General features: G+C 40.3%; 1 protein-coding gene across 2 annotated transcripts in view; it reads right to left on the bottom strand.

The window, feature by feature from the left end:
* LPIN1 (lipin 1) overlaps positions 1–13,176 on the bottom strand; it is a 52,295-nt gene extending 39,119 nt beyond the window's left edge. For both annotated transcript variants that reach the window (XM_062573085.1, XM_062573086.1), the window contains exons 1-5: positions 13,136–13,176; positions 3,922–4,122; positions 2,496–2,591; positions 938–1,272; positions 446–565 (exon numbers count right to left, since the gene is read on the bottom strand). In XM_062573085.1, coding sequence (XP_062429069.1) covers positions 446–565; positions 938–1,272; positions 2,496–2,591; positions 3,922–4,113 — 743 coding nt within the window. In that variant the 5' untranslated portion in view covers positions 4,114–4,122; positions 13,136–13,176. The remainder of the gene's footprint in view (positions 1–445; positions 566–937; positions 1,273–2,495; positions 2,592–3,921; positions 4,123–13,135) is intronic.
* Positions 13,177–15,709: the final 2,533 nt, after the last annotated feature.

Raw genomic sequence — 15,709 nt, 5'->3', positions numbered from 1 at the left:
AGAATGGTAAGGTTGGAAGGGACCTCTGGAGATCATCTAGTCCAACCCTCAGCGTAGCACATACGGGGACTGAACCCACAAGCTTGGCATTAGCAGCATCGTGCTCTAACCAGCTGAGCTAAACCTGCCCCCAATGAAATGTTCATCCTCTCTACGGTATTTATTAATATGCACGAACATTAATAGATCTAAATATTCTTCAGGATTTGGATATTTGTATTTGTATGCTTTGAATTTTGTATTTGTACGCTTGCTTTCTTTGAATTACAGGCAAAGCTAACCTGAAATTGTTGTGCATTATCTGATTTCAAATATAGAAAGCATTCACCTAGTAGCTAACAGTCACTATGCTTGATACCAAAACTTTAAGGAAGACTTCATATTGCACTTGTATATAAAAAATTAACACAAAGATTATTTAGAAATTTACTACCACAAGAAGTACCTTTGAAGAGGTGACCATTCTCCATCTGAATGAGGGTAAGATGCAGACTGGGAAAATGCAGCAACGGTAGGAGTCTTTATCTCAGATACTTCATCAATACACACTTCTGGAACAGGAATCCTAGGTATAGGGAAAAATATGAAAGTTAAAAACTGTATTTCATTACCCAGTTGTCATATATTCCAGTTAGTGAAAAAACTAATGTAGATAAGAATTAGTCTAAGCTGAACTAAACAGACAGATGTGTCATTTGATTCCCACCTTCTAGTTCACAGCAGTGATCGAAGATTGTTGCTTTGTTTTCAGTGTCATTTTCCTTATTTTTGTTAGTAACATTCTTGACAGCTTTCTAGCCTTTTCTAGCTTTTACTTAGAGAAACATGTTCCCTAAACACATGTACTGATTTGATAGAATTTACTGTCAGAAGATGTGGAATGGAACACTAACCCAGTAGTGGGCCTCCATAATACATCTCTATGCCACTGCGATACCTTGAATTGTCCAATGGCTCTTTTTCTTCTTCTGAACTAATCTCTATAGGAAACATATCTTCATCTTCTGATGTGTCTCCATTGTCTTCTCGTTTTAAGCTCTCCATTTTATGGGCAGACTTCCTCCTCTTTTTCCTCCTTTTTTTCAGAGAGCTACAGGCCAGAGAGGTCTCCACAGCAGGCTGGGATCCATGGGCTTGGGCTGACACTTTTGAGCATACACTGGAGTCCAGGTTTCTTATCCTGTCTATCGAGTTCTTTTTCAGTTGAGTTTCCATTAAAGAAGTTCCCTCAGACAGAATGGGGGATGTAGAGAGATGATAAGGAATTACCTCCTGAGAAAGAAATCCAACCACATTACATTATTAGCTCCTCAGTAAGTCATAAATGTGTTTCTAAAGCTGCTCACAAGCAAGTCAATTGCTCCTCAGAAAAGTAATATAGTCTAGAGAACTGGTGGCTCAGTATGATCCCACAGCACACGGGAATTCTTTCACAGCAGTATCTCCTCACACAAGCCAGGAAAAATACCCTCCAAAAAGGATTCTCAGAGCTTTTAGTAGTGGCAAGGTTATGACTTGAGTCTATCCACATGATGCTAGATACAAAGCAGAAACAAAATCCTAGTTCATAATCTGAAAATTGTGTAAAATCCAATTTGTCTTTGCAAGTCAAATGGCAGATACTACTCTGGTACGTTAGCTGCTTATAACTAGGTCATGCGCACATCCTCTTAGACAATAATATATACACATCTCTAGACACACACAGAAGTATTTCTAGCATTTTTCAGTCATCAAATAACTGCTACCATATAAAAATTTTAAATACAAAAATGCAGAGATGAAAACTGCACAAAAGCACAATTCTCACCCGAAATTAATAGTATGGTACTCCGTAGAAGAACTCGAAAATCCAATCCATCTTAGACAGTAACAAAAATTATTAGGGTATCTGAAAAGGAATGCCTGTAAAAAGTTTTTTATGTTGGTATGATATGTAATAGGTGGACTATTCAAAATTAGTGTGGCCTCAACTTACACTGACCAATATTTAATCACACAGCTCAACAGCAAGGGCATTCTCATTTCATTACAATTCCACATGAACAATAGCTGCAAAATCATGTCTTTAATGAGTACCATCATTATTGTATGCACAGATGCTTAGAGGACATGTGCAGTTCTATATTCACAATCTGCTTAGTGCGTATGTCTGACTAAGAATTTCTGGAAAAAACAGGTCCGTGGACATATCAGCCACTGTTGTACACATCTCTGGAGCATGCAAACTATGCACATATTATCTCTGCTCACATACAGGCATGCACATTAACTAAAAAATAAACCAGAGTTTATGATGACTTTTTTCCAATCTCAGTGACTCAAAATATAATAATTGCTAATTGTCAAATTTCCATAGAAGAAAAATGTCCAGAAACTTTTGCAATTATAAACCTGATAAAGTTATACTTTTCAACAAAATTCCTAAATTGAAAACTAAATTGGAAGAGTAGGCACCATATTTTTAACAAACTAAAATTATTTTTGGTTCTTACCTGATCATTATCCATCTCCTGTACAAAAAAGGCTTCTCCATTGTCTCCTAGTTTCATGTGCAGATCTACAGCTTCTCCATTAATTTCTATGTCAACCTTGAAAAAATAAATATATTCTTAAATGAAAACAAAGTTATTTTAGGTACACAGTTCCAGTTCAGCTATCCTGTCACTAGCCAAACACTTCTCAGGAAACAGGAAGATACCTTACAACAAACACTAAGTATCAAACTCCTTTCTTTTTTTCATTTACCCACTTCCTCACAAGCCTACACATTCTCAGAATGTTTTCCTAACTGGTTCAGCTCATTCCTGGGTGCTCCTTCAGTTAGCAAGGTACAGCCACACCTCTATCTTTCAAAATGTAATTCTAGATGCTTCATTAACCTCATAAATCTTTGGTTTCTTTTAATTCATAACCTAATTGTGCACTGTGTGAAAAGTACCCCTTCATGCAAATTCTTAGTACGTTGACTTTCAAATTCATTAAACAGACCTCTCTTATTACTCTGAGAAGCATAAATAAGAAAACTTAATTTACAGTCTTTATACAATTGATGTCTATTTCTTTGCATATTTACCTCAACTCTACACAGCTTCAGCCATTTCCATTTCTTCTCATAAAGAGTTCTGTCTTTGCTACTAATCATTTTTGTCATCAGTTCCATTTTCACTGTATTTTTTTGAGATTAAGACAACTCTACATATTTCTGGTATTTCTGCATGCATATTATAGGATATACATATCTATAGGATGTACTACAGGCATGGTAATATTTTCAACTTTAACTCCTCCTAAACATTGGTATTCCTTTCCAATTCAGATAAGAATTGAACAAGGTCCATAATAATACCCATGTGCTTCTGCTGAACAATTACAGCTACACTAGAATCTAGACTATGTGTAGTTACATATTATATCCTAAAATAATCTGTCCTGTATTAGTCACTGGTAACTTCTCATAACATATTGCTAAGCCATTAAACTTGGTTACGTTTCCCTAAAGTTCCTCACTGCCTTTTCTAGCTTTAGTTAACCTAAACATTTGTTATCTGAAAATACTACTTCATTATTAACTCCCTTTTTGTAACCATTAATAAACATGTTAAACAAACGGGTCTTAGTACCTAGCCACTAACAAAATCTAGGATAATCGCAAATTAGCTCATTCAAAATTTTCTTCTTAAAAATAAATGTTATAAAATTAACGGTTTGTTTTGTTGCTAATAAAGTCAATGTTTTACAAATTTATGCTTTGAAATGCAATTATCAGCAGTAACCAATTTAACTGAACCTTGCCTCTATTTGAGCTTTTTGTAAAGAGTGTCTAAAGAAAACCCTAACATACTGCAAAATATTCAGTAATTTTCATGCTGTTAGAGTTGACCCACAGAGAAAACAAAACAAAAGTTTTGATTTTCTTACCACTTTCTCCCTAGAACGCAGAACTCCCATTTTCCCAAAACGAACATGGAAAGGAGAACACTGAAGATTTCCATCTGGCTGACGTACAACAATTATATCTATACAACCTGATAATGTGGCAGGGTTTAGTCCCTTATAGAGCTCCTTCACCGTTACAAACACTTGCCCTGCTAACTGTCCAACGTAATTCATGGTTTGGACCTGAAAAGAAAGAGAAAACAAACAAGTTTTTGATCACTACTTTATATTGTACAGACACAGAGACTCATTGTAGAGACTCGACCAGAAACTTGGTCTGGTGACCAAGACATTTTAGATTCCAGGAGTCATTTATCCTCTTATTTCACAAATTAATAACATAACTTAGAATTGAGATATCTCATCTAATTTATTTACAGCTGACATGTTTGAACAGAGCTACTAGAAGGCAATAACAAAAGAGACTTTGTTACTCGGAGAATTATGACAAGTTTCAAAAGGTCATAAAATTAGCTGCATTCAAAACCATTGTCAGACTTTCAGACTCTGCAGCTCATAAATGTGTTTCCAATTATCTTTGAATAGAAAAGCATTACTTCCAAAATAACGTCTTTCCTTCTATCACGTATTGTGCTCTCAACACTGAAAACACTTCTCTTATAGTATTCTAAGGGCTTTTAAGGGCCAAGCAAATGAATGGTAGATCTAAATTTCCACTATATTAAAGTCAAAGACTATTCTCCTACTTTACAGGAAGTTCTCTTGGTAAAAGATTGTCATAACGCATTTGTATGATAGATATGCATTAAGGTTTGACAAGCAACCTTCACTCCAAAAATTCCTAGCTTTGAAGTGCTTCCTAATGCAACTCTACTATTCTTTTAAAACAGATTTTCAGTGTCAGAAGGTTTATTTAAAATTAGGCAGAGATTGATGGTTGAAGTGATTGGTTGATTAGCTCTATTTCCCCTGCTCCTGGATTTACTTAGCATTCTAACACTTAGTTTCTGTTAATACACTTCCTGTTTAGGCTCTGTTAATACACTTAGTCCCCTACACAGGACAGCATGCATACTTAGACATATTTTAAAATTCAAAAAAATCCTGAAGTGCTCTCAAAGTATGAACGTATTTAAGAGGGTGCTTTACTGAACACTAGATTTTAAGGACTTTCAATACCTACTGTTTTCATTACTGTTCCACACCTCTTGCAGATATTAATACACTCATTTCAGAGAATTTCTTTGTCTTCACTCAGTGTAAAGCATATCCCTTACATAAACAAAGCTCTCTGCTGAGCTGTACTGCACCACCTGGACAATGGGAAACCAGCAGCAGTAAAAGGGATACTCCCAGGGCAGTCAATAATAAAACTTGATGATGATGGTAACAGAACTGAGATCAGAGTCTGAGAGACAGTCACTGCACTAAGCTGCACGGCATGTATTAACCAGTATCATCCGCTACACTACAGACTCTTTTTCAACTGTGTTCTTCCATAAACAACAAAACCATGCAACCATGAGGCACTATAAAAACAGCTCTAATTTTTAACAGGGATTTATAATTAGAAACACAAAACTATTAAAGGAATACAGTAAAAGCACTGCAGCCAAACACTGAAAAGTTAGAAAATGTCATAATTAAGGCTTGCTTCTTCGTGCACAATTTTTCTAATCAATTAACGATCACCTTCTGGGATGGACTAGTGCATTGTTTTCTTCTCTGCTTCTGTTGGGGTACACTACCATCAAGACACAATTCATGTTCTAAAGGAAGAATGATTTAAATTTTGGGGGACTTTATGATACAATGCATCTGAAAAGTGATGATACTCTCCCCATAGTTTCATAGAAAACTGCACTTCAAACCTATTACACACCCTAATCACCCTAAAAATAACTTAGATTGGAATAAACCATCTGGCCAAAAGTCTGCTCAAAGCAGGGCCAACTTAGACCAGCTTGCCCAGGACCTTGTCTAGCTGAGTTCTGAGTATCTTCAAAGATAGAGATTTCTCAGATTTCCTGAGAATTTGTTCTAATGTTTGACCATCCTCACAGTGAAAATTTTCTTCCTAATATCTAACTAGAATTTCCCTTCTTGCAACTTGTGCCTATTACCTTTTGCCCTGTCACCGCACCTCTATGGAAGAAAGAGTTTGGCTCCATTTCTGCTACACTCCCCCAATTCAGTAGCTGAAGACCCTTAAGATTGAAGAGCTAGTTCTCCTCCCAGCCTCTCCTTATAACTTGTAAGTCCTAAGTTATAAGCCCCTAATTATCTTGGTGGTCTTTATCTGAGCTCCTTAAAAAGCAGACAGCATACATGTATGGAACTAAGTTCAGAAATGAGCCTCAAAGGTGACAGATACAAGTAAAGTTTTAAAATTATCTTTCTGGTTTTGAAAAATAGTTCTATTTGTGATTTTTCTAACCTAAAGTATAATAAAAAAACAAATTTCTTACTGAGCTAAGATTAAATTTTAAAAAGGCTATAATTAGTCTCAAAATTACATATTGTAGTTCACGCCAGTTAATGCTTGGTAGGTGCAACAACTTTCTTTTCCTTGGAGGGGAAAGACTTGCCAAGACAGTACACTCGCCCCATAGTTTGTGATGGTGATGAAAAATGATCACAGATATGAAGATTCATGTATCCTCTCAACATACCAGGAGAGCTCTTAAATCCCTGAACACAGAATTTTACAACTGTTCTTGTTCACAAGTGTTAGCCATACTGCCCGCCTTCACATAGGACACTACGATTACTTTCATACTAGTAAATTAAAAGGGCTAGGCATCGTTCTCAAGCTCTGAGACCAACTGGCACAGCACAGCTGGCATCCATACAGTGAAAGTCTCTTATGTCCTAAAAGAAAAGGCCATATTCAAACTGCCAACTGGTAATGGACACTTCTTTCAAATTGGGCCAAACCTGGCCTGTGGAATAAAATCACTAGGGAATTAAAAAACAGACTGACAGACACAGAAATGGTTTAAAAAAAAAAAATCTCAGGAAACCAGACAAAAATGTTTTTATATTTCAACTGTAAGGAAGAAAAGACACTGTAGTAACAAAGCAAGAGATTCAGAATGTTCAGAAATTGAACTCTGATGCATGTGGACCCTTCTTCCTAAGTTTGAAAGGGCATTCCAACTAAAGCTGAGCTTGTTTGGAGTCTAAGGTTTTTAAGTTTACACTCTGACCCTAGAGTCAGTTCCATACTATGTCAGTACTCCAGGAAACCAATGTTCCTTAAACCTCAGAGAGATTGTATGTGGTTTGGAGCAACATTTTTTCTGGCTGCTCCAAGAAGTCTTTCACTTACTGACCACATGGCAGAACTTCAGCAGTAAACATGGGTTTAAGTAATGAGTTAAACCTCTAATACCTGTTTGTTAATTAAACTGAATTTAGTAAAAGTCATCTTCTCACACCATAGAGGCAAGCTTCCCTATTGGACACAGCATAGAGTATTTTTTGCTGCTGAGAGAATTCAGAATCCTTTTGTTCTAAGCTTACAGCAAGTGAGAACGATCTGTACTGCTTCAGTCAGAACTCTTAAATGGCTGATATTTTGTTTTGGCAACAGCCCTGCATTATGCATCTATTAAGAAATTAGAAGTATATTCTAGGATCATTTTTTATGTCAGATTAACTGGCATCCCTTGCCAGGAGGCTCTGAAAATTTGCAGCTCCTTTTACTGTTAAAGACAAGCATCATCTTTCAGAACTGATCATCTGGTTGAAAAACAGGTAAAAATATAAATATCTAGATGTTACCTTAATACTTATCTAATTAATTAACATATCTTAGATTGACCAAACAATTAATTCTGTAAGTCCCTCCTGAAGTCCCACTCCACTGCATGCCACAATAAGTTTAAATTGCCTTGTTAAATCATCATCCACTGGAAAAGTTGGTAATTATATTCTTCCTGGCCCCCTTTTACATCCAAGCTCTGCCTTGTTTCATCCTTATTTATTATACTTGGTATGATAAAATACTGAAGTTGTGAGAGCTGAAGACCTCTTTTGCTTCAGCAAAACCTAGTGTCTTTTTAGGTTCTATAATACAATGAATAACTGGTTAGATATCAAAAAACATCTGAGTTAATTAGAGATAGAAGTCTCATTCAACACACTCCAAACACAGACAGTTTTTGAAAAGCCATGATTTAGGTACCACACTGCAAGGGCAACTGAAAACAGGAAAAGACCTCCTCTGGAGGGTGTAAAATCTTACATGCAGAAAATTCAAAGAGCAGGACATGAGTTGAGAACAGTTTAGGAACAAGTGATTCTTACAGAGATGATCATTTTGTCTATATCCAAAGCACTGAATTAAACCATATCACATCAGAGATACATCTGTTAGAATCTGATCATCTATACTGAGTCTATTTAAACTGCCAATTCTGTTTCTGGTGCATTTTTAGCACAGGCCAACTAGCACTCTCCCAAGCAATTCCCAGGAACAGCTCATAAGTGAAGATCAGCTAGGGATAATTCCCATGGCCACTCTGAATATAATCACCTTCTTCTTAAGGCTTAGGGAGCTTTAAAGAATAGATGTGAACAGATTGCACTAGCTGGTCTCAGCCCCAAAGAATGAATTTTGGTACTGTTTAGTTTATCAACATAGATTTATGTCCCTTCCAGCCCTATTTCTAGAGTTGTATAGTTATATCTGTGTTATATCAGTTTTTCAGGACACCAGGGTAAGATTTGCAGCAATGGTAAACATAACACAAACCAAATATGCTTAGCACAAAGAAAAACAATACGTACAGACGTGGCTTTTGATTATGTTTGAATACTTGACATCATGATGAGACCCTGGTCCATGACATGAAATGACAGGCATAAGCACAAATCAAACAGGCTTTCATAAGAGTTTTCCCATAAAACTTGTGAAATTGTGGAACAGAGCCAAAATCTGACAGGCTAGTGTTCTGTTATAATAAATCATTGCAGCTCTGCTGCTGACATTGGAACTACAGCAATTTCACAAAACTGATCCATTTGGTATCCAAATCTGCCCCTGGCTTCTGTTTTGAAGATGCAAAGCTTGAGGGAGCCCATACTACACCTGGAGATTAGATTTTGGCCCCTTCAAGTGAATTATTTCTAATTCGCAAGAAAGTAACTGATGGCATTTCAAAAGTCTTAGAGTATACTTTACCGCTACTGTTTTATTATGTATCAAACACGAATTGCCCCAGAGTCAGAAAAATACAATTTTATTTGCATTATTAAATACCAACTCCCTCTATAGTAATTAATGTCATTCTTCTATTAACTTATTCTTTGCCTTGAAAAACATTATTGGAGCTTACTTTTTAGAAAGATTTATGACAAAAACATAGGGGAGAGAAGGAAATATTTCAGATGAAGATTCCCTAGATGGGTATTTTCAAATTAAGATTAATGTTGCATGTCTGCACAGCAACTACAGTAACGATTATTTGTTAACCACAAAAGCTCATGAAAAATTACTGGTTTGTATTTTTTAACAGAGGTACTTCTACTTATTATTAAGTGGTTAATATTTTATGAAGTCACTAATGCTGTGTGACTGGCTCATTCAAACCTCTTAACTTTTCAATTCTTTTCAGGCTGGACACTAAAAATCATTAGCAACTTCTGAAGTCTTTATATGTTTGTTAGTTCCTAGATCAGCTCAGCGCAGGGTCATTGCCATGAACCCCCCTCCACAGTTCTCTGAGTGAGTTCCTGATCAGAACCCCAAAGTCAGTTCTCATGCACCTCCAGAGCAAAAATCAAACCTTTGATCTCTCTCCTGAGGAGCAACAAAGGCACTACGCTAGGACTTCAGAAGACATTGGTTTATGTTCCTAGTTGCTACAGCGTTTCCACATGATCTTGGTCAAGGCACTACAGCTTAAATATAGAGGGAGTTTAACCGCCCAAGTCCTACTGGTTTCCAGTGAACTCTATCAGTCTGGCTATATCTGAACTGCAGCATGCCAAGCACATTGGAGTGAGACATGACAAGCATTCTGCCTGTACATTATTTTCCTGGGAAAAGAAACCTGGACACATAAGCTAGAAGACAGCCATACACAGCCACGTCTCCGATTTTGGGAAGTTGTAAGGGGAGAACTCCAGAACACTGTGTCGAGTAGTGTGAATCTGGCTGTTTGGTAAATAGAATGGCAAACTCTAGACCAAACCTTGTTACAAGCACATTTTTTCCAGACCTCAACATAGTCACAGTGGTATGAGATAGACCACACTCCTGCAGGTGATTTGACAAATACTCCTGGTCAACTGGGAAACAAGTGCAACTCATTTTGCATCCCAAATCAGAATGCAATGATGCATCATTGGCTGGCTCAACACCAGGAAAAAAAAAAAAAAAAAAAAAAAAAAAAAAAAAGAAAGAAAAAAAGCATTTTGCTTCCTGCCAGGCATACCTACATAAATATTTTAGGTTGGGACTACTTAATTCTGTTAGGAGTTATTTGACTCCTATTCCCTTTAGCCAAGGCCAGTGCCAAAAACTTGGCCTTCTTTAGAAAATCAAATGGATCAAATGTCAATCCTATTTTCTTTCAAGTTGCCAATACCTCTCAGAACCCATTCATCACTGACACTCCCTTACCCTTTCACACACTCACTTACAGACCACACAGATATGGGCTATGACTCTCAGGTAACAATTCAGTCGAGCACTGGTAAAACAGTAGCTCCCATCAATATCTTTTAAATACATGAAATACTACTTGGTCCATTTCCTCACAAAGTTCTCATTAAGGATATTTTCTTGACAGCAGCTGAAATCAGATTCAAATTGAAGACTCAAAACTTGCTAGTAATGAAGTCTTATGTTTCAAAGAAGAGAAGACTGGCCTGTAGTACTATGATCAGGATATCTGACTGGCATTGAAGAGTCCAAACGTACTCTTCCACAGTCAGTTTAGGTCTATCTAAGTTCATGGTGTCATAACAACCTCTCAACCATTCATTCCCAACCATCTCAAATTATCCCCTTGTAACACTACTGGGTTCATGCAGACACATTTCAAGTGTTCACAGGTCCAACTGAAAACTAAAACCACAAAAATCAGACATGCAAAAAGCAGTTTTCAGTTGGATCAGTGAGCTGATCTGACTGTTAGCCATACAACTGCTAGTATTTACTCAAGAGAGGCAGTTAGAAAATGTTGTTGGTGAAGGACCAAGGACATCTCTTTCGGCATTTCAAGCAATCATGAAATCACATCTCAAGGTTCATCTCCTTTCCCAGGGAACTCCTGAGAGACCTTCCACGTTTCCCTTGGTCTCTGTGCCTCAGGAGCTTCCCAGATGTACACCACTTCCCTTCTCACAGAGGTGCTTTGAGGGAAAGCATACAAGGACTGACATTCCTTTGAACTGATACCACACAAACATAAAAAAAAAAAAAAAAAAAAAAAGATGCTTGAAATCTTGGAACTTCTGAAATAACTGGAGAATATATTGCAGGTCATGTTCTGTGCTGCCCTATGCTACTGTCCTGATGTCAGAGAAGGAATATAAATTAGAGTGGAAGCACAACAGTAGTTCAACTCTATGCTGATACTTCTGTGTGACTTGGCATCCAAGAAAGATGAAAATAAATTTCTTCTTTAGATTTTAACTCTATGTTTTCTGCATTTTCAGATTTTAAAGTAGGCTTTTACTATATTTGGAGTGGGTTTTATCATTGCTGAGTATATGTGTGTTCATCCAGAGATATTAGATACATACATGTGAACATCCGCTTATCTATAGGAAAAGGGCCAAAGCCTAAATCTTGCCCAACATCCTTACGAACAGTCCACACTGAGTCAGATAAGTAGATGTTATCAGGTAATCTTTACTCTGCATTCGTGAAATACAGCTACTGGAGAAGCACAAAGTATCTACAACTGTTAGATACCATTTTCAGGGCTTCACACCTAAAATCACAACATAATTGTATTGGTTCTTTTCCATTTTATCTCTTTCACCTTCTCCACACCTTTTTCTTAGGTTATTTTCTGGGAATTAGGCCCATTTTACTGTAACAGGAACATATCCATCTGAATTCCAATTGGATACATAAGCGAGAGCAAAACTCTAGCTAGACAAACAAAACATTTGCCAGTGTTTGCTTCCTGGGACAGTCATGACAGATAAAACTACACAAGAAAACAAACAAACCACCCCAAAAATCATTCCAGGCTGTGAACCAGATCAGAGGTTAACAGGTCTATTGAGGTTGATGAATATATATGTGAACGGAAAAATGATATGCAAGTTAGTCTACATCATCATGACTGAGATCCTACTATTTGTAGAGGCCACTACACAATCATAAAATACATTCCTCTTTTTGACAGAGATAACAAAAATATTGCATAGCTTTGTCCCCTTCCCACTCTCTACAAAATACATTGCCTTTTACAGGAAATCTTAAAAAGTAAATGGTCTTAATTATCTTCCTACAAAATCTTAAAGTATCTGAAAAATAATTCAAAAATCTCTTAGAGAAGATAAGGCTAATCAATAAAACAACTGGCAATTGTTTTCCAAAAAAAAAAAAAAAAAAAAAAAAAAAAAAAAAAGAGAGAGAATTTCACGAGACCAAAATATCTGGAAGTCCAATTTTACACGTAGAAATCCCACTACTGCCAGCCTGGATCTGCTATGTCATTAAATATTTCTGGAGCATTACTGCTTTCGTTATCCCACCTCGGGAAACGCGTTACTGAGCAAGTGGTCCTAACTCAGCAATTTGCATCACCAGTCACCGGCCTAGGGGAGGCAAAATCCGATCGCTAGCGTTCAGCCGGGCCGCAGAGGGGCCTCGGACTGCGCAGGGGAGCGCGGAGCAGGGCGCAGACCCCATCCCCGCCACCTCCCCGCGGCTGCCCGGCGCCTCTGCCCCGCTCTGAATACGAGCCAGGAAAGCACCAGATTTCCCTCCTCCTCGCCCTGCAGCACGGGCAAACAAAACGCTGCGAACCCCAGACGGACCCAGCAGCGCCGCTGTTGATCTTCGCTCCTAAACCGCGCTCCCTCGGGGAGCGGGCGCGGTGGGCACGGCGTAGCCGCTCAGGCCGCAGCCCCACCAGGACGAGAAGATGCCCCGGGCAGCTGACACAGCCCGGCGGGACGGGCCTGCCGCACGCCGCGGAAAGCAGCCCGGCGTCGCCCTCCCCAAGCCCTGAACCCCCGCCGGTACCGCGGCCCCGTCACGCACCTCTGCTGGGGCCGCAGGCGCAGCCCAAGCCGCCTCTGGCCGCGCCGCCGCCGCCGCCTTTGTGCGCGCCGCCCGCCGCGGGCACGGCGAGGCGCCCCGCCGCCGGGCCGGGGCCGCCCCGGAGGAGGGACCAGGGGAGGCGGCCAGGGGGCGGCGCGGCGGGGACGGGCTGGGGCGCTGCCGAGGCGGGCTCGCCCCCAGCCCCCAGCCCCCACCGCGGGACGGGACCGGGCGGCGCGGCCGGCTGCCGCCGGGGAAGCGTCTCCCGGCGGGGGGTGGCGGGGAGGGTGACTCGGGCTGCGTCACATCGCCCCGCAGACAGCCCTTGGCGTGGAAACTCTTCCCTCCGCTTGGGAGGGGGCTCTGAGGGCAACCATGAAACGAGCTCCCCTCCGCAGCTCTCCTCCCCCCCGACCCCACGAGGCGGCTCCGCCGCAGCGGCCGTTGGTGCCCCCCAGCCCCCGCGCGAGGGGGCGCGCGTGGCGGGGCGGGCGGCGCCGCCGCCGTGACTCAGCGCGGGAGGCGGCGCGCTGAGGTGATCCCGGCGGCCAATGGGGAGGCGGCTGCCGCTCGGGCCAGCGCCGCGCGGCAGCGCGCTGAGGCGAGAAGCGCCGTCGCGGGCCGGCCGCGAGCGGGCGGGGCTGGGGCCGGCGGGGAAGGGGCCTGAGCGGGAACGTGCCCCAGGGAGGGTAACCGGGAGGGGCAAATGAGGAAGGGCTGGAGCGTTTCTCTGCCGCTTTGGCCAGCGTCCCTCGGGTGCTGGTGCGGGCGCTGCCCCTGCAGCCCCTGACAAGCAGCGCATGCATCGTTACTCAGGGGTGAACTATCAGAGGGAGCTGCGCTAGCCGTGCCACAAAACAAAGCCTTAATGGGAAAGCGGCAATTCTTTGTCTTGGTTTTCACTTCGGTATTTCAGCGGCTGGGAAACCAGGGCAGTTGGGTCAAACAACTTCCGTAATGGAAGTGCAGTGTGGTGGGTTGCACATTTTCTCTCCCCCCCCCTTTTTTTCTGTTCCTTGGCTAGTATCTTTTGTTGGTTTACCCAGACCATAATTTCAAGCTTGAAATGATAATCGCAGAAATATCCTTTACTTTCTCCCAAGCTCTTTTAAGTAGATTTTGAAACGTTTAACAAAGGACCTATCTTTATTCGGATTTGTGGACTGGAAAATCAAAGTCTGAGAGAGGGACTCATTCTACCTAAAGGACTTGCAGTCTTTGAAAGAGGCAAGAATTAAAGTCAAGCCCCTGAGTTAAAAACATAATGCTCTAGGCACTGTGAATATTGCATGTTTTATCATTGTAATTAAAGGCTATGAAATAAAAGTTTTCCACCTATCAGTCCTTCCCTTCCATTAAAATCATATTGTAATATACCTTTACTCTGGGTATCTTACACAACTAACTAGGGAAGTGGATGTCTGGGAAAAAAATAAACTGATAGAAGAATGACCTACACTCTTCAAGCCTGTTTACAGAAAGGAGAAGAGGGCTGTGTTAAGTGCCAAACAAATCGACAGGAAACAAAATGCCACTGAAGAAAGAGGACAGAATATGCAGGAAAAAAAGAGGATAAGGAAAAAATAGTTAAAGAAATTAGTTAGAGACTGCCAGATTGTCTTCAAGAACAGGTTTTCAGAGCTGTTTTGGGGACATAGGCTAGTGCCCAAGACATGCACACAGTTGAAGCCTGAGAGGCATTCATTTCTGAGTAGTTAGCAATTAATTCTTCCATTTTCTGTTAACTTCTTAGTTATATTTTAAAAGTCTATGCAGTTGCTACTTCTTTACCCAACTGTTACCCTTTGAGCTTCTTTTCTCTGACAGTTTTTCTTCCTGCAGTTAACTCTGTGTCTGCATTGGGCTAATCTTTGTACAGTTTACAACTAAAATAAAACTGCTAGCTGGCTGGGCATGATGCAATTTCACAAACTCAAGTTTCTGTTTGTTTTTCTCGTGTATTTACAGTAACAAAGCTACACTAAAGATTTCATCTCAGTTTAAAAAAAAAGAAAATAGTGAAGATAGTTTCCGCTACGGTACAGCTACCAAAGGTGTTCACCTAACCTCAACGAGAAAACAATCTGCAACAAAGCCCAGAGATCACTGGCAATACTTGCAGTTTCGTTTCCCAGGCATATTTTATCTAATTTCTTGTCAACAGGCAGTCATTCCAGGCTATGAGATGCACTGGTAAATAATGCTAACCTTGACATACAGTTAGTTTTGCCTGTACTGGCTGTGGATTCTGACCAGTGCTTGCTTTGCTGCATTAGTGTAGAATAAGATCCTGTATTATATGCCCTTAGTAAATGGGCATCCATATAAATCCTCCAGCTGTAACAGTCCAGGACTGCACTAATATCCACTATTCCACTACTGTCTTTACTATACTTAAATAAAAACGTACTCACTGCAACTTCATCAAAACCACTGTCTTCCCACAGTCTCAACAACACCTAACCTCCGCTTCTTTAGGAAATCCAGAAACTAGATTCTTAGCTTCAGAAAGTTCTCTGTTCAGTTATTCAGCATGTCCAACACATCTGCTTCTGGACGTAAAATAAACCACAA

Source organism: Rhea pennata, chromosome 3 (genome assembly GCF_028389875.1).
Source record: "Rhea pennata isolate bPtePen1 chromosome 3, bPtePen1.pri, whole genome shotgun sequence".
NCBI classification, from domain to species: domain Eukaryota; kingdom Metazoa; phylum Chordata; class Aves; order Rheiformes; family Rheidae; genus Rhea; species Rhea pennata.
Note: the sequence above shows the minus strand (reverse complement) of the source record. Positions and strands in the feature narration are given on the sequence as shown.